The sequence below is a fragment of the Phyllosticta capitalensis genome (assembly GCF_038381095.1).
Source record: "Phyllosticta capitalensis strain CBS 128856 chromosome Unknown BKA78scaffold_2, whole genome shotgun sequence".
In the NCBI taxonomy this organism is placed as follows: domain Eukaryota; kingdom Fungi; phylum Ascomycota; class Dothideomycetes; order Botryosphaeriales; family Phyllostictaceae; genus Phyllosticta; species Phyllosticta capitalensis.
In genome coordinates, this window is record NW_027117440.1 from 1487043 (window position 1) to 1504439 (window position 17397).

General features: G+C 55.4%; 7 protein-coding genes across 7 annotated transcripts; 4 read left to right on the forward strand and 3 right to left on the reverse strand.

Annotated features, from left to right (window-relative positions):
* Positions 1-1376: 1376 nt before the first annotated feature.
* BKA78DRAFT_76407 (uncharacterized protein) lies at positions 1377-2414 on the reverse strand. Its single transcript, XM_066893719.1, has 2 exons — positions 2371-2414; positions 1377-2295 (listed from the first exon to the last, which is right to left on the reverse strand). Exon 2 carries the CDS (start codon positions 2096-2098, stop codon positions 1517-1519), a length of 582 nt encoding a protein of 193 aa, XP_066747738.1. The 5' UTR covers positions 2099-2295; positions 2371-2414; the 3' UTR covers positions 1377-1516.
* BKA78DRAFT_76406 (uncharacterized protein) lies at positions 2415-3623 on the forward strand. Its single transcript, XM_066893718.1, has one exon. It carries the CDS (start codon positions 2657-2659, stop codon positions 3404-3406), a length of 750 nt encoding a protein of 249 aa, XP_066747739.1. The 5' UTR covers positions 2415-2656; the 3' UTR covers positions 3407-3623.
* On the reverse strand, positions 3624-4489 carry BKA78DRAFT_76394 (uncharacterized protein). The gene has a single exon (XM_066893717.1). It carries the CDS (start codon positions 4409-4411, stop codon positions 3842-3844), a length of 570 nt encoding a protein of 189 aa, XP_066747740.1. The 5' UTR covers positions 4412-4489; the 3' UTR covers positions 3624-3841.
* A 1116-nt stretch (positions 4490-5605) lies between these two features.
* Positions 5606-7934, forward strand: BKA78DRAFT_76412 (regulator of G protein signaling domain-containing protein). The gene is made up of 4 exons (XM_066893720.1): positions 5606-5869; positions 6267-7383; positions 7430-7617; positions 7667-7934. Exons 1-4 carry the CDS (start codon positions 5810-5812, stop codon positions 7763-7765), a joined length of 1464 nt encoding a protein of 487 aa, XP_066747741.1. The 5' UTR covers positions 5606-5809; the 3' UTR covers positions 7766-7934.
* Positions 7935-8700: 766 nt separating this feature from the next.
* Positions 8701-10537, forward strand: BKA78DRAFT_349842 (kinase-like domain-containing protein; the record flags this gene model as incomplete). The annotated part of the gene is made up of 3 exons (XM_066890872.1): positions 8701-8718; positions 8809-8885; positions 8941-10537. The coding sequence occupies 3 exons, from the start codon at positions 8701-8703 to the stop codon at positions 10535-10537; spliced, it is 1692 nt and encodes a 563-aa protein (XP_066747742.1).
* A 1976-nt stretch (positions 10538-12513) lies between these two features.
* On the reverse strand, positions 12514-14436 carry BKA78DRAFT_305727 (eukaryotic translation initiation factor 3 subunit F). The gene is made up of 3 exons (XM_066887725.1): positions 14082-14436; positions 13280-13992; positions 12514-13212 (listed from the first exon to the last, which is right to left on the reverse strand). Exons 1-3 carry the CDS (start codon positions 14184-14186, stop codon positions 13014-13016), a joined length of 1017 nt encoding a protein of 338 aa, XP_066747743.1. The 5' UTR covers positions 14187-14436; the 3' UTR covers positions 12514-13013.
* Positions 14437-14482: 46 nt separating this feature from the next.
* On the forward strand, positions 14483-16647 carry BKA78DRAFT_246833 (uncharacterized protein; the record flags this gene model as incomplete). The annotated part of the gene is made up of 2 exons (XM_066884250.1): positions 14483-15684; positions 15738-16647. 2 exons carry the CDS (start codon positions 14483-14485, stop codon positions 16645-16647), a joined length of 2112 nt encoding a protein of 703 aa, XP_066747744.1.
* Between the last annotated feature and the right edge of the window lie 750 nt (positions 16648-17397).

Below are 17397 nucleotides of genomic sequence, written 5' to 3' on the forward strand. Positions count from 1 at the left end.
TCATCCCATCCCCCATGGCTTATTCCATCCTCTCTGCTGGCTGGCTGCAAGCCCCCCCATGCCATGCCAAAGCGACCCTTACCATTGCATGCATCCCTACCCGATCGCCAGCCAGCCAAGCACGCAAGCCGGCAGTCAAGCAAGGCCAAGACAGCGCAGTTTCCGCCATGACCTTCCCGAGCGAACCCGGCGCTGCGGCGCGCGCGGCCTTTTGACTGGTCGCCGTTGGCTGCTGTCGTTGGTCGTCGTCTTCCTTGCCTAGGCTGTGTTTTTGAGGCGCATGCTGCCTGCTTGCTGCTTGCGCCTTGTTGCTATCCATCATGGTTGCTGCTCTTGCTCTGCTGCAACATGTAGTCAGAGAGATTGCGCGGTGCTGCGCCCACGTGTGCTGCGTGTATCTATGCGTGCGTGCGTGCGTTTTTGTCCTTCTGCCGACATCTCCCCACACGCGACATGTCCGCAGCCAGGCAAATCATGCTTACACGTGCGCGGTGCTGCTGTTGGAGTAGCTGTCGTGCGCTGCGTAAGTACGACAGACACAGACAGTAAGAAAAACGTGCTCCTCGTCGTCCTTGCACCTCGCGTGCCGCGCAAATGGGCTCGGATCGCCTCGCCCTCACCCTTGCGCATGGGTGAGCGTTGGGTTTGGGTCGGGGGGGAGGGGGAGGTTGGGTTTGCTGCGGTTGAGTTACGGTTAGCATCAAAGTTCAAAGCCTCGTCTGCGTCGTCCCTTCGACGTCGAGTCGACGACCCCCAACCCGAAGCAAGCAATGATCGGCATCTCGTCTGGTGGTTTAGAGTTGGGCAAAGTCGCGTCTGTCTTTTCGCTCGTGTCGAGGCTACTATTACGAACACACGGGCGGGACAGCAGGCAGGCAAGTCGAGATGCTGGTCGCGTGTTTGCATGGTGGTTGGTCGAGAGCCACTGCGAACCCTCGACGGACGGGAAGTTTGCTGCTGGCTGCGCGAATTCGTCTCGTTCGTGCCGTCTCGTCTCGAGGTGCGCCCTGCTTGCGCGTGTGGGTGGATGGCTGGCGGGCTGAATTGAGTGGGAGGAGGATGCGTGGATGGATGGATGACGAGTGGAGTCCAAGTGGAGAAGGTCGTAGGGATGTTTGAAGCATATCGTGTAAACGGGACGGTGGGCAGAGGGCCGAAGGCGGGCTTCTGTCTGCTTGCGAGGGGGATGTTGGTTCGGCGGTTTGTCCACCGCGTGGCTGGAGTGGGTCCCCCCATTTGACTGTGAATCAGGGGGTGCTAGGGATGGCAGGGGAGATGTGTCGTTGAGGCGGCCGCTGCTCTGTGGGAGTGAGTCCGTTGTCAGTGGCAAAAAATCTTGATCGTACAGGTCAGTCTGGCATGTGCAGAGGGCCTAGTGATCGATAGACAATCATCAATGGGTGTGTAGATACACGTTGGTGTTGAGAAAAGTGTAGAGTGACCTCATCAATTCATAGCAACCTAGCCGACATGGACGCCACGATTTTGCGCTGCCCTACGACGACTAAAAATGCGCTTAATGTGCTTGGACCTGACACGAGGCGTAGGGAAGGGAGAGGAGCGAAGGCAGAAAAAGGCGTGCAGAGGTGCGGTGGTGCGTGACGAGGCACAGTAATTGGGGGTCCGGAGGGACAAATTGCCTGTTTGGGTATACCGCCTCCCCGCACGTCAACCACATGGCAGCGCTTCCGACGCGGGTGATGATCATCAGCGTTTGCTTGCGTATGAAGGAGTCAGCATTGATGTTTGATGTCTTGCAATCGCGTGAGTGAAAAAAAAAACTGCTAGCTTTGCCATTGGCTACACTTCGAGTGAGCTGCTGGTGAGAATAATGGTCTTGAATCATGCAGACTGTTTTGTGTTTTGGTGATGCGGGAAGAACAGCTGGCGTTGGATGGAAAACTTCCAGAAGCGGCGCAGCAGATTGGAGCAAGATAGGCTTGCTTTCGCAGTTCTCAGCGGGGTCTGGCCTTTGGTTTGGCATTTTGGGGGCCATCTTGGCGCTATTCCCGCAGGCAAACAACCACGTAGAGTTTGGACGAGTTTGATGACGGGATTCACACATCTTGAAACCCGATCCTTTGCAGATCCCACTCATGGCGAAACTCGAGCGAAAGAGAAACGAGAGAGAATGAGCTCATAGCTATGCAGCTGGCTGGCGTCTTCCGCGGACATGAAGAGAACGTGCCCGCTGAACCCTGGTCCGAAGGATTGATTGGCGTTGCGGCGCTGGGCAGCAGGAGCACCTACGCTGCCACAGTGTGGCGTGGTTTGCGTGGGGAAAGGCATTTTGATCTGGATGCTCGTCATAATCAGCATAGCCAAGCGAGCTAGCTACGTAGCTGGCGAACGATGGCAGGCGAGACAGACTCGTAAACTTCTTCTGGAAGAATGTAGCGAAGGAGGGATATCAAGACAATCCTACCCATCCTGGCAGGTTGAGCCGCTGCTGCCAGCGACATGACGAACAGAGGGACCATTTTAAAAAAAGTGCAGCCGAGAATCCTACTGTCCTGCCAGCGGAGTTGGCCGCGTGGAGGTCACTTGGGAGGTTGAGGATCGACAAAAGGACTTGGGTCACAACCAAAAATTTTTGCAGTGGGCATTTGACTGCTACCGTCTCCAAAGATCCTGATGGCTTGTTGATGATTTTTCCATGCTGCAGATTGGTACTCCCTCGGAGCATTTGGAGCACCCGTTGTTGCGTTCCACGACTTGCCTGGTACTGTGTTGCCGCGGAGGTGGTGGACGACAACAACGGCAAGCGCCAGCACACGGCACGCATGTCTCAGACTTTCCAGTTTCGATCCACCGGTCAGCTCAACGGCGGTTGGAAGTGCAGGAGTCTGGAATCCACGCGCCAGCTTGTGTAGCATCCAATCTCTCGAGTTTGGATTCCTCGAGACGGCGGGGACGCGATACCGGGACGATGAGAAGCACCAGGAGCATCCCTTGCGCCCCCCAAAACACCCGTGGCGAAGGAACCAGCGTGTGTGAGTGTGTCGTGCAGACGCCGGTAGCAGTGGCAGAGCCAGGATTCCGGCTACTGGCGCATCTGTTTGTTCCCGGCAGGCTTTTGCGGGAACGGAGTTCCTTCGCTGGCGGCGTGGCGGCTGCCTGTCAACCACGAGGAAGCGCGGGTCACCTATGTCGCAGCGAGTGTCACAGCATGGCAGCAGGCGTGGTGTTTCTGCGGCGGCATCCAGACTTGCTCAACGACTCGCCCTTGCTGGGCCCTGTCTCATCCGCGCGAGAGAAAAAACGGATAAGCATCGGAACAGTGGCAACACAGTTGCACGGCAGTGACCGTGTGAATTCGCCCCCTGACGAAGTCGCGCTTGGACGTGGACGTGGTCGAGCGCGAGAGGAAAAAAAAAGAGGGCCAAAGCGGTGGGTGCAAATTTGACCGCGGAGGGTCTTCGCTGGCGTTGGCTTTTGCAGTTGGCTGTGCAGCCACGCGCGCTCTGACGAAGACGATGTGGGATAAAGGTGCGCTCGACCAACAGCGGAAACGACGAAACATCTTTTAGCCGTGTCTCGCTTGGAGCAACGACGGTCGAAGTTGGAGGAGTCGAAGCGAAGTCGCTGCGCTTTGCTGCAAAGGGCAAAAAGCGAGAGTGTGCTATGGCCTGTGTTGTTTTGGCGGTGGCTAGAGCCCGGCATGTTCCCTGGGCTAAGGGAGACGTGCCTGTATTCGGCATAATGGAACTCCACAACACGGCGCAACGGGCGGGTAATAATACCGTCATCAGGTCATGAAGGAAGTGGGCTGATTCAAAAAGAGAGGCCGGCGGCCAGAGCAGAGCCGGCGGGCAGTTCAGACTCAGGCTTAGGCGTAGGGTCAAGGAAATGTCGTGGCATGGGCCAAGACAAAGACAAAGACTGCTAGGGAGCACCAGCCGACGCCGGCAACAAGAGACCGGGCCGGGCGAGGTACAAGGAAGTCAGAAGGGGGTGGGAAAAAGAAAAAGGGAGACAACCAGGAGGGCATGGCTGCCACGTGTTGGCCATCGGCGTCGGGCGTCGACGTCTTGAACCCGGCAGGTGCAGCTGCAGAGAGGGTGCAGGTGCAGGGCAGGGAGACAGGGCAGTTGCAGGGCAGTGTTTGCAGGGTTGACGTGTGTGACGCAGCCCCTGGAGGCAAACTGGAAATGGCAGCCGTCAACGCCACTCGTCTTGACCGGCCGTGTGGCAGCCCTAGATGAGAGGTTTGGAGGTGGTGCAAAGCAGCATTGCGCGACCATGTTTTGCTGCGAGAGGCTGTTCTGAGATGAGAAGAGGCAGCAGACGACTTGTTGAGAGCGAGCGCCGGCCAAGCGCACAGATATGACACAATGTCCAAGACGTTATGAAGGCCGGATTTAAAGTCTCGTCCCGGCGCCGAGACTGCTAGGCCGGAACTGGCCACCATGGCTTTTGCTGCCCACTGCTGGGATAAAACACAATGCCATTGCAGGGATGTTGGACTCGTACCAGCACCAGCACCAGCACCAGCACTTTTATCAAAAAGACAGGTCGGTCGGAGATTTTAAAGGTCGATGGACATTATTGACGAGATGGAAAGGACGGTAAGGAAGAAGTGGTGGCCTTGGAGGCGTCTTGTCTTTTTTCCCAAGACGTGAGCCGCGGAGCAGCCCGGCCGGCCGCCAAAGAAAACGTGGTCTGGGTGCGGGGAGGCACGTGGAATGCATGGGAGGCAGCCAAAAGGAAAATGGAGATCTTGGAGATCCCCACCGCAAACGCGAACCGCCTGCCTCTCGGTCAGCGGTGAGCGATGCGTGCGACTCGTCATTATGAGATTTGAACGTTGGCTTGCTGCAGCTCTGAAACCCGGGACGCCGCCAGTCGTCGGCGCTTGAAGCTGCAGCGCTTGAAGAAAACGTCTTGTCGTCGGTGTGGAACCAAGGGAGAGAGATCGCAAGCGGATCCAATGCTTCGCCAGTCCTTCTGGAATCTCGTTTGAACGTCTGTGATGATGCAACTGAGGTGGCCAGCGACCGTGACAACAATACGAAGTCCACTTATCTTGTGACAGACTCGATCTTGCAAGGATTACCGCGTGGGAGCCACAGGGGCCCAGGGATGCGGTCGGGGCTGCTTTTTGCGATGGGCGCACGCCGTACGATCATCCTAAGGCCCGCGTCGTGCGTGCTGTGCTAAGCTAGGTGAGCTCAATCAGTCAAGTTAAACCCCGAGCTGGCCTAGTACTAGTCGTAGTCAGCCCACACCCTTGATCCAAAAGGCGCATGCTACTGCTCCCTCGCTCGCTCTTCACCTACCTTACACTAACTGCTGCCCTCTCCAACGACCTCCACCTCCACCACCACCACCACCACAGCTCTCACACTTGCTTTTCCACTGCCTCCCTAGGTCCCGCCGAGCCCTCCTCCAGGAACTCATCAATTCTCTCGCCCGACCGGGGGTTGAAAAGGCAGCATCTGCGCGCCCGCACACGCAAGCAGCAAGCACAGCGAAGCGTCATCTCGCCCACATCCCACTGTTCCGCTGCACGCCGCCCTGCTCGGACGCCGCAAATCGCTGATCAGGAACCACGCGACTTTCCCGGCAACCCGTATTCGCAATCTGTGGACCTGCTGCCACAGACGCATACAAATCCCAACGCGGAAACCCCGTCTCACAATCCCTCGAGGCCAAGCCCGGCTCCAACGACTCGTTGCCCAGCCTTTGAGCAACCCACTCGGTACCAGCCTGCTTGTCGACACTTCTGAAGCGCCATCTTCTCTATAAACCCCCCTACGCTCCCCGCTCAGATCTTTCCAAAAGACCCTCGCCGGCAACATCCTTCAAAATGCATCAAACTTCCTCGAGACTGCTTCGCATGACCGACGATGACCGTCCCTTCACCAAGGTATGATATTTTTTCGTTTTTTTACATCTCGCAGTTTCTTTCCTGCCAACTCGTCAAGACGGAACCAATGGATCAAGAAAGGGGGAAATTTTGGTTGCGCTGGAGCTTCTGCGGAGCTTTTTCGCTGCTGGAAGGGCCCAGCGGAAGCTATCCGTGGTAACCCCTCCGACGCGTTGGTCTCACAAATGCTGCCGGATCTCCGATGGTCTACAGCAGCATCATCAGCGCTCCTTAACCTGGTTTTGTCACTCGAGACAAGACATGCAGCAAGTCGCGAGCCGCAAACGTGCTCGAAGTGGCGATCCGTCCCGACCCCTCTTTTTCTGCCCGTGTTTTGTTTCTTTTGCCTCCTTTTCGCCAACGCTTTGGTTGTGCAGGGCTGACACCTTGCGCGTAGGACTTCAATGACCTCTTTGCGACGCTGATGGTGAGTCTGCCATTGACGCCGCACCGTGTTCGATGGCAGAAAATCGACCACAGTTTCACGTCCGAAGAGGCCATGACCAACCTTGGTTCGCTCAAATTTTCCCAATCCAACCGCATGCCGGATCCCAAGGACCCCTCTAGGATTGTGACCACGACCACCACTACCACCTTCTCAATGGCAAAGGAGATGGCTCGCTCGGTATGTCAAAAGTTTTTGGAGGCACGATTCATCGAATCGGCCGAGGGCAAGTCGGATTTCATGTCGAAGACGGCGGTATGGCAAATGACTCCCAAGGGTCTGCACGTGCTCCAGAGATTTTGCCAGCGTAACGGCATCAACCAAAAGCATGTCTATGAGGTGTTGGACTCGCCACGCAATGTCATGCATCTGGTCATTCTGGAGCGTGAGATTGACTCCGACAAGCTGAACCACGACCAAGCCACAATCGAGGTCGTCTTCAGGCGCTTCGCTGGTTCTGATGGCCCCAATGCCAAGGCGAGCGCTGCTCAAGCAGACAACGACTCGATGGCTGAATACTCCACCGGCATGATCGGTGTCAAAATGGCAAAAGAGAGGAAAATTGGCGACAAGGTGTACCAGAACACTTTTACTGGAAAAGCTGCGGTGGACTGGCTTATGGACTGCAGCTCTATGGTTGACAAGCGGGAGGCATTCGAGATGTGTTCTCTATTCGTCGAGTTCGGTTTGATGGCCCCCGTAGACTCGGCACACGTCCGCTTCCAAGCCTCGAAAGGTGCCATCTACTTTGTTACCGACAAAGGTCAAAGAGTAACTGGCTGGATCCATAACCCCGCGAACGCGCAGAACGGCACCGAGGGCACCACCAACAACAACAGACCGCGCGAAGGCACAACAAGGGACTCCAACGCGAATAGGATGACTGTTATTATTCGCGACCCGGCCCTCCGTCTGTTGTTCAGAGAATTTTTGCGCGAGACTCACTGCGAAGAGAACTTGTCCTTTTACCTGGACGTTAGCGAGTTTCTTGGTAGCTACAAGGCAGCAAAGAGGGCGAACCCGACACCCAAGCTGGAAATCATCCGGGAGACGCTCGCTGCAGCCTACAGTACGTTGCTTCATTCACACCTCCAGGACGAAACTGACAGGCACAGGCCTTTACAACGCTTTCCTTGCCCCTGGCTCCCCCTGTGAGCTGAACATTGATCACACGTTGCGCACGGCACTTGCAGCAAGGATGACCCGCGCTGTCGGCGACGATGAGGCTATGGTCAGGAGTCTAGACGAGGTCGCGACACTCTTCGATCAGGCACAGAACTCGGTCTTCAAGCTCATGGCTAGCGTAAGTCGAAACTTGGCAAGGTATAAAGCGCCATCACTAATCGACCCAGGACTCTGTGCCCAAGTTCATGCGGGAACCCAAGTACGCGACTACCATCCGGGAACGCAACCTCGACTCGGCTGCGCACGGCGCCCTCGCTGCCGCATAGATGACAAGCGTGAAAAGCCTGTACCTTACGGCCACGTGCCACACTACCAGCACCCCTCCACGTCTTCGACCGCGCATCGGAACAGCGGCACCGCCATCGCTCCAGGATGACCAATTCCACCCAGCCAGAACAAGGCCTTTGCGCATGACGGCCTTCCCAGCCGCGTCGAAGAGGAGGACACTCGAGGAAGGGAGAGTTGAAGCCAGCAATACTACATCAGCGACGGAGTTGATTGGATGCATCATTATACGGGGTGATTTTTCATTTCTTATGCCACACATTTGCGGGGCAGCTTGGCTTTTGTCCAACCCGCGCGTGGTTGCGCGGTTTGGATCTCTCACGCTCCACAGTGTTTTGAATGTCGAGGGTCTTGGGAGCAAATGTTCACGACAAGTGAGCTAGACCGGCGTTCTGGGGATTCGTTTCCAAAAACGAAGATTTGTTTTGCTTTCTCTGGTCTGGCTGGTGTCGTCGGCCATGTTTGTTTCCTTGTCAGTCTAAAGGCTTCTTCTCTTTGTTGTTTCGTTTGTGCAGCGCATGCTGGATAGCGCTCAAGGTCCGGGCCGGGGTGGGCGATTGGCATGGGGAAGCAGAAGTCTCAGGGGAGGGAAATATTCGCGGTAGTAAGGGAGACACCGGAATGTACACTACCAGACTAGCATAGGATAACAAACCATGTTAGAAAACAAAGCGGCTCGGCCAGTCGGCTTGTGAAGCGTTACCGCCTGAATGCCCGACGGCTGCCTGCATCTTGGCTCCAGATCGGGAAGGATTCCCCTTACACTTGTGTTTGCTCCACGTGACTTCATGACGCGACGCGTGCGCGACCTCTTGCCGCCTCGACCGCTTGCCACAGCAACACCAGGCATGCAGTTGTTCTGATTGCACAGATTCTCGTTGCTCTTGAATTATCCGCTGCTCTCTCACCTCTCACCATGGGTCCACTACCCAGTGTAAGTTGTCCTCACCGGTTGCGACGTTGCGCGCGCGCAACCCACACGTCAAGACCCACTTGAGCCGCGCTGACCCAACTTCTACTGCAGTCTCAAGCGGCCCCAATCCCAAAAGATCTGCCGTTCCGAGTTGTCTCCAAGACCATCGGCCAAGGCGCATATGCATTGTTGGTGTCTTCCCTGCCCGTCGCATAAAAGTCGACAGCTAACTGTGGCGCTCAGTATCCGTAAAGCAGTCCCTCCAACCGCTTCAAACCCAGTCATTGCGGTCAAGTTCATAAACAAGGACCATGCATACCGTACAGGTCGCCTTAAGCCCAGCCAAATTCAGCACGAAGTGACACTCCACAGCTACCTTGGCAGGCATCACAATGTGATCCAGTACTTTAGCCATGGCGAGGATAAGCTCTACACCTGGATTGCCATGGAGCTGGCCGAAGGTGGTGATTTGTTTGACAAGATTGAAGCAGACGAGGGCGTGAGTGAGGACGTTGCCCATCTTTACTTCACCCAGCTCATCAATGCCGTTGGATACATGCATTCCAAAGGCGTCGCACATCGTGATATCAAGCCGGAAAACCTGCTCCTATCAATTGACGGAGACCTCAAACTCTCCGACTTTGGTCTTGCGGCCTTGTTTTCCAATCACGGCAAAAAGAGGCTCTGCACTAGCATCTGCGGAAGCCCGCCGTACATTGCGCCAGAGATTGTGGCCATTCGCAAATCCAAGGCCAGCAAATCGCCAGTTCAGGGCTACGAGCCCAATGTTTCCGACATTTGGAGCTGTGGCATCGTGCTCTTCGTACTCCTGGTCGGCAATACGCCTTGGGATGAGCCTACGAATAACAGCTATGAATTCAACGAATACATTCAGACAAATGGCCGGACGACAGATGAGCTGTGGAGGAAGATTCCCCCTGATATTTGCTCTCTGCTTCGAGGCATGCTCAAACTCGACCCCAAAGAGCGCTTCACACTCGATGAAATCCGTACCCACCCTTGGTACACCCGTGCAAACCCACATCTGGCTACTTCTGGTCGCATCGACAACCCCATCCGCCTCGCAACACAGATGCTCGAGGCTCTTCACATCGACTTTGATACCAGTGTGCCGGCATCTCAAGGGGAGCCCACAGGCGCGTCTGACCCAATGGACGTGGACAGCGGCATCGAATTCGCCTCGACGCAGCCCGAAACCGCAGGCATTTCCGATGTCGACTTTGACTGGGAGCGCCCTCCACGCCTCGCCATCACTGACGGCATGTCCGCCTCTCAACCCACGGACTTTGGCGCCCGTCCGTCCATTAGGGCCGCTGCAAACAATCACATCGCCAGCGCCGCCCAGCGCGCCTCGCAAAACCTCGTTGCCCACCTGGCCGACTCGCCGTCGCTGACGCAATTCTCTTCCACGCCCTCCGTGCCCATCTCACTCACGCAAGCCGCGCGCCGCTTTGGCGACATTGTGCCGCCGTACAGTCTGACGCGCTTCTTCTCGCCCCTCTCCTTCTCGCTGCTGCTGCCGCTCCTCACCGAAGCGCTGCACCGGCTCGGCGTCCCCGTCCCACCGCTGCCGGCGTCGGCACTTGAGGGCAAAGACTCGGAGACGTGGATCCGGGTCAAGACGGTCGACGGGCGCCAACAGGGCCTCAATGGCGTCATTGCAGTGGAGCGGATTGGCGCCGCTGATGTTGGTGATGATCTGGAGGCCGATGTCTGCGAGGTTCGCTTTGTCAAGGTGAGAGGCGATCCTCTCGAGTGGCGCCGCTTCTTCAAAAAGTGCGTCGTCCTCTGCAAGGAGGGCGTCGTGGTGCCGAATTGAGTTGCCTATCTTGGTGACGATGGCGGTGGCCGTTGTGGTTTGAGTGCACGACGGTCTCTTGGAGTTGGCAATGCTGTTGGATGATGCCGCTCTAACGCGGCTTCTTCCTCCTCCCCTCAATCCAACTGATTCACCCAACCTGTCCACTGGGTTCGAGACGGGACGGCATGATAAACCGTTGCACTGACGGACGAGAGCATTTTGCATTTGGCATTGGCATCTGCCGTTCTTGGGATAGACGAGTTTTTTTGGACCCTCGACTTTTTCTACTCCTTTCCTTCCCTTCTCATGCAGCTTCAAGCATCATAATACCTTCCCGTCGCCGAACCATGGCATTAGATAGATTCCTCTTCCTTTCACTTTCCCATGCCCTTCTCCTTTTCCCCTTCCTCCCTCACCACTTTCTCGCGCCTCACCCAGCAGGCGAGCGACCATGAGCGAGGACATCATGCACACGTCCTGCATGCACACTTTTGCCCGGCTTTCAGCGAGCACATCTTAGCTTAACATACATACCCACTCCCCGGCCGTTGTTGCGGCTGGGAGAGCAAAGATTTTGATGGATAATTAGTTGTTGGTTCGATGATGGTCAGCTGGTTGGCGTAGAAGACAAGAAGAAAATTAAGAATTTTGGTTGTTGACTTGATCTGATTTGGTGATTTGATGACTCCTGCAGAACCTGCTCCGAGAGTGATTGTAAAGACACAAGCACCAATTTGCCTTGCCCATCTCCCCCCTACTGCCCCTGAACGAACCAATCTTTGCAAGCGCAAGGTAGGTACCCTGAACATCCACCATATAACCCCCGACAACAACCTCAATCGCCGGACACATAGAGGGCGTTTCCTAGGCTAGGGGCTAGCCCAGGAAACGCCCTCCATGTGTCTTTTTTTGCTTGACATTATCACTCGGTCCTAAAAGGGTAAGTGGAGGGATGGGCGTTCGAGTCCACGACTGCGCACTCTACTGGTGTCGTTTCTTAAGTTTAGGGGTCGTGGGGTGGTGGTTTCGTTGGGGCATTAGCAGTAGTAGGGGTAGGTACGTAGGTGGGCATCAGAGAGCAAGGTCAATTATAATGCGTTGAAACACAAAACAAGCTTCAACTTGTACACTACCCAAAGTATAACCTCTATTATCTTACCCACCCACTGACTGCTCACCCACTAAATCACCTCCTAAGCCAACCCCCCTGAGCACAGATACATTCAATATATATACCGCACGCGCAACCTCAATTGTCGGATGTGACAGGCGCGTGTTTGGGCTGGTCAAACAGCTAGACTTGCACCCGTCACATCTTTTTTTTTCCTTCTTCTCAGTATCACTCAGGCCTAAAAGGGTAAGCAGAGTGACGGGCGTTCGAGTCCACAACTGCGCACTCTTCTTGTGTCACTTTTTTAAGTTTAGGGGCTGGTGGGGTGGTGGTTTGGATTTGGAGGGTGACTAGACGTGATTAGGGTGTTAGTTGGTTAATCTGTCTACTAGAGGTAGGTAAATAGGTGGACATCAGAGTAAGGATTCTAGTAGTAAGGTGTCGATAACTCCCAAGACATCTCACCTGAGCACAGATCCATTCAACATATATACCGCACATGTAGTCACAACTGCCGGATACGTCGAGGGTGTGTCTAGGCTAGTTAAATAGCTGGACTTGCTCTCGACGTACCTTTTTTCTTCCTTTAGTAGTTCTTAGGCCTGAAAGGGCAGGTGGAGGGACGGGCGTTCGAGACTATTAGTGCGCTCTGCGTGCTTGTTTTTACTCTTTTGGCTTGGGATTTGGAATTGCCGATGTGAACTGTAAAGTTAGGTGACTAACTGCAAGTCTTATAGTCACCTACAGGGAGTGATCGTCTGCAAGAAGTGGTCATCTTGAAAGGACGACTACTTGACTGCCTTTCTCTAGGATCAGCATCTACTTTTCAGTCCGTAATCGAGATCATCGCGGTGCCTCATTTCTTTCTGTCTTCTTCCAAGTGGTTGACGATGTTGGTTCTGTTTGTACACGGGTCAGGATGGGATCAGGCAGGTCACAAGCTACAAGGCACTGTGGATCCGAAGGGTGTTCCAACTCGTCTTTTGTCTTCCCTCTATGGATCAAGGAGAACCTCAATAAAAACGTGTGCGCCGAGGGGAATCGTGCTTTCATATCCGCCGCCGCCGCCAGCCATGCTGCCCTGCTCGCCACTCGTCGTCCAAACACGCTTTTTGTCTCCGTCCTGTTGACCTGCTTGCTTCCCCTCTGTCCTCCTCCATGTTGGTCAAAGCGGAGAAATTGAAAAAGATTCATTCATGTCCAAGTCCGTCAAACACGCCGCATGTTGGACTTTTTGTCACGCTTCATTCCCTCCGCCTAGAAATTCCTTTGATCGTGACGGCGTAACGACGCTACCACTGCCTCTGTGTCTCTCCCTCTTTCCTGACCCCGCCCGTCCAGCGACCTCAAAACCAACGAGTCTGTGGGTATTTTCGTTGCTGCTCACTGCTCAGAGCGGTTCTGGTTGCCCTTGCCTCCCTTGCCGCGGCCTTGGCCCTTCTTCTCACCATCGCCGCCGCCCAGGGCGTCGCCGCCGCCGAGCGTGAGAGCCGCTGTTGCTAATCTGTTGGACAGGTCGATCTGGGTGCGGATGGTGTTGGCGAGGTAGGAAACGAGCAGGACGTCCTGGATGTGTTTGTTGCTGTGGAATCAAGTTAGCTTGGCGATTCTTCTGATTGTTTATATGCAAGGAGAAAGTGGTGGCGTACAAGTCGCGCTCAATGTCTGCAGCATCGACCTTGGGAGCAAGGGACAGGGCGTTCATGAGGAATTGGCCGAGTGCGCTCGACGGCTGTGCCTCCTCGTCCAGCACGTTGTTGACGTAATTCGACACGCGCTCGAGCAGCTCCAAGACCTGCTCCGTCGAGCGCTCCAGGGCCTCAATGTCCGTCAGCACGACCTGGCTCCGGTCCTCGCGGTCCTTGGCGCTCGAAATCAACTCCAGGCCACTCTTCTCCGCCTCGCCGTACTTGATGTCGTAGGGAACGGGGATGAAGGAGCAGCTGTCGGCGGCGCGCTCGGCGGTGACGCCAATCGGGGCAGAAATGTAGGCACGGGTCTCGATGTCCTGGCCGGGGATGTTGGAGACGGTCAAGTGAACGGCGGGGTATGGCCAGGTGCCCTCGCCCTGCTGAGAGTAAAAGTTCTGGATGAGGGCGGAGAAGGTGTTGAGCTCGGCGCTGGTCGCGTACCAGCCGACGAGCACCTCGCGCGGGTTGGCGCGCAGGTGCAGCGCCAGCATCTGCTTCTGGTAGTCCATGTCGACCTCGACTTGCTCTTGCGTCTCCGTGTGCGGCACGGCGTAGCAGTTGCGGATCTCAACTTCGGTGCCATCCTCGCTGCGTACACCCAGCAGAGTTCCGATGACGCGCTCTTGTTCGGGATTGCGGCGAAGCGAGTGGTCGAGGATGGAGAAGAGGGCCTGATCAATTCATCTTTGCGTCAGCGACGGTTGTTCTTTGGTGGGCTGCGACTTTTCTTTCAACACCAATGGGGCCAACGGGTACGCACTTGAGGCTGGATCACGACGTTGAGTGGGGCAGTCGAGGGCTGGGCTCCGATGTGCGCAGGACCAAGGGGCCGGGCGAGGTGGAGGAAAGAGTCGGTGTCGGCCATGGTGGGCGATGTAGCTACGGGAGCTATGCGGAGAGAGATGGAGGTTGGGGCGGACGAGGTGGAGGTGCGGCGGGCGTGGGCGAGGAGCTGAGCTTTCTTTGGGATTATCTTCTTTGTACCCGGCGTTGGCCCGCGCGAAAGAAAGGTGTTGTTGATATTCCGGTGCCGTCAAAGTGCGCGAAATCTCAAGCGATTAGATAAGTACGGCCGTCCATTACATCCAAAGCCGCAGAAACTTTTTAGGCTGGCCACGACTTTACGCTCGTTCACTTTCAACAACATTCTACCAAAAAATCATGGCGCCATTCCGAGGACGAGGTCAAGGACGAGGACGAGGCAGAGGACGCGGCGCAAGGGGTGGCCGCGCGCCTGGTCGGGATACCTTTACAAAATCCAGAATCGAGGATTCCGAGAGCGAGTCTGAAAGTCCCGAAGTTGCAGATGAGCCCATGGACTCTGGCTCCGAGGACGACGACCAAATTTCAGAAAATGATGCGGACGAGGAGCCCGCACCCGCCGCGAAGCCCTATTCTGCCTTGCTCCAATCTCTCCAGTCAGAGCACCAGGAAGAACCAAGAAAAAAGAGGAGAAAACTTGATCACCCAACTACCTCCGAATCAGCTGCCGATGCTCCGTCTGCAGAAGCTGAGGATGATGAAGAAGCCGAGGACCAGGAAAATCCAGATTCGGACGATGAAGCAGACGACGATGATGATGAGGACCTCTCTGATCCATTTGAATCGCACTTTTCTCGGCCAGATGAGAAGGAGTTGCCCAGGAGACTCAAAGCTATCGAAGACACCCAATGGGAGACCAAAAAAGCCGAGATTCCTGGCATTGGGAGATGCACTACCATGTCAGTGGGCGCATCAGAGACCTCGAAAAAGATATCCTCCTCTCCGGACCAATTGAAGATCAAGAAGAAACTGAGTCCGAAGGCGAAGGAGATGATGCCTGAATTCAACGACGCCCAAAAAGCTATCGTAAACCCTCTCTCCAGCTACCAGGATATTCTCTTCGGAGGCCGGACAGTAAAAAATGCTGAGTCTCTCCGCGAACTTGCCTGTCTGCATGCTTTGAACCACATCTTCAAGACGCGAGACAGGGTGTTGAAGAACAACGCCCGTCTAGCCAGGGAGCAAGACAACGACGACGTAGAACTTCGAGACCAGGGCTTCACGAGGCCCAAGGTTTTGATGCTACTCGAGACCAGACAAGCATGCGTTAGGGCAGTGGACACGCTGATGAAGCTGTGCGAGCCGGAGCAGCAGGAAAACAAGAAGCGCTTTCACGACACGTTCGATCAAGTCGAGGAGCGTTTCGGAGAAGAGAAACCCGAAGACTTTCGGGAGCTGTTTGAAGGCAATGACGACAATGACTATCGCATGGGTCTCAAATTCACTCGCAAGACTGTCAAGTACTTTTCCCAGTTCTACAACTCTGACATCATTTTTGCAAGTCCTCTGGGTTTGCGCCGGGCAATCGAAAAGGGTGGAGAGTAAGTCGTGGACAAAGGTTATAGATCACGATTTGATGCTGACCAGTGGACAGTAAAAAGAAAACAGACTACGACTTCCTCAGCTCGATTGAGCTCGTCGTCGTCGACCAAGCCGATGCCATGCTCATGCAAAACTGGGAGCACGTAGAATACATCTTCTCTCATCTGAACCTCCAACCAAAGGACGCCCACGGCTGCGACTTCAGCCGTGTGCGGACCTGGTATCTCGACAACAAGGCATCGCATTTCCGGCAAACAGTTGTGCTCTCTGCCTACCTCACACCCGAGCTTAACTCGCTTTTCAACAAGCACATGCGCAACATTGCCGGCAAGGTCAAGATCCAGCCCACGTATGAAGGCGCCATGCTCGATATTGGCCTGTCGATCAAGCAGACATTCAACCGCTACGACTCGCCATCGCCAGCCAACGACCCGGACGCGCGCTTCAAGTACTTCACCAGCGCCATCGTACCAGCCCTGACCCGGCTGCCCAAGCCCGAAGAAGGTGGCAAAGGCATCCTCGTCTTCATCCCGTCGTACCTCGACTTCGTCCGCGTCCGCAATTACTTTGCCACGTCCAGCGCCACGCAAAACGTGTCGTTCGGTGCCGTGTCTGAATACGCGGAGCAGGCTGAGGTGAGCCGCGCGCGCTCGTACTTCCTCAGCGGCCGCCATTCGGTGCTGTTGTACACTGGTCGCGCGCACCACTTCCGTCGCAACTTGATCAAGGGCGCCAAGAGAGTCATCATGTACGCGCTCCCAGAGAACCCGTTGTTCTACAAGGAGATTGTCGGCAACTTTTTGGGAGAGAGCATTGCCCATGGCAAGCTGGATCCCAGCGAGGCCACAGTGCGATGTGTCTTCTCAAAGTGGGATGGACTGCGTCTGGAGCGCATTGTGGGCACGAAGCGCGTGGGTAGCATGTTGAGAGAGAAGAGCGGCGATACATTTGACTTTATCTGAGTCGCTGCGCATGGACGGCGTCAATTGAATTGAGATGGGCATTTGAAAAAGGAGTTTACTTCAAAAGTGTTTTGCAGTTGATCGTGGCTTGAAGGACGTTGTGGCACATACTAAATAATTGGATGTTCAAATTCAAAATGTTTATTTCAACCCCTATCACGCTCCCGGGAGGTCTGGTTTCAATCCTCGCGCAAATGCTCCTCACAATCCTGAATCCCGCCATCGTGTGTCCCTGCTCCTTCACAGCTGCAAGACCTGACCAGAAGACCTCTCCGCCCAAATCCCAACTAACGCACCAGTAGCCTCAACCCTACAAACCAACCAATCACAACCCCGCCCTCCCTCATCAACATCATCCAACATCATCCATCGCACGCACCACGTCCAAAGTTATACTCCAACGCCGCCTTACCCCTCCCAGCGATTTGCAGCGCAGCCGCACCAATCGAACCACCACCCCAGCCCCGGCCCGGCCCCCGTGCACCATGCACCGTCATCCTCACCAGCAGCAAGGCATCCAATTGCGCCGCGGTGTTTGCTTACCTAGATGTATATATGTACTCACCTCCAGCCTTTCGTTGCGCAAACAAGGCCAACGAACAGCCGTCTCGGGTCATGCTGCCGGGTCTGCTTCCATTCCCTGCCTGTCGACACTCGACTGTGCTTCCAATGGATGGCACGAGAAGGCGCCCACGTTGGACGAAAAGGGCAGGAGCCAAGGCCGGTGCAGCAATTGGCTCGGAATCGACT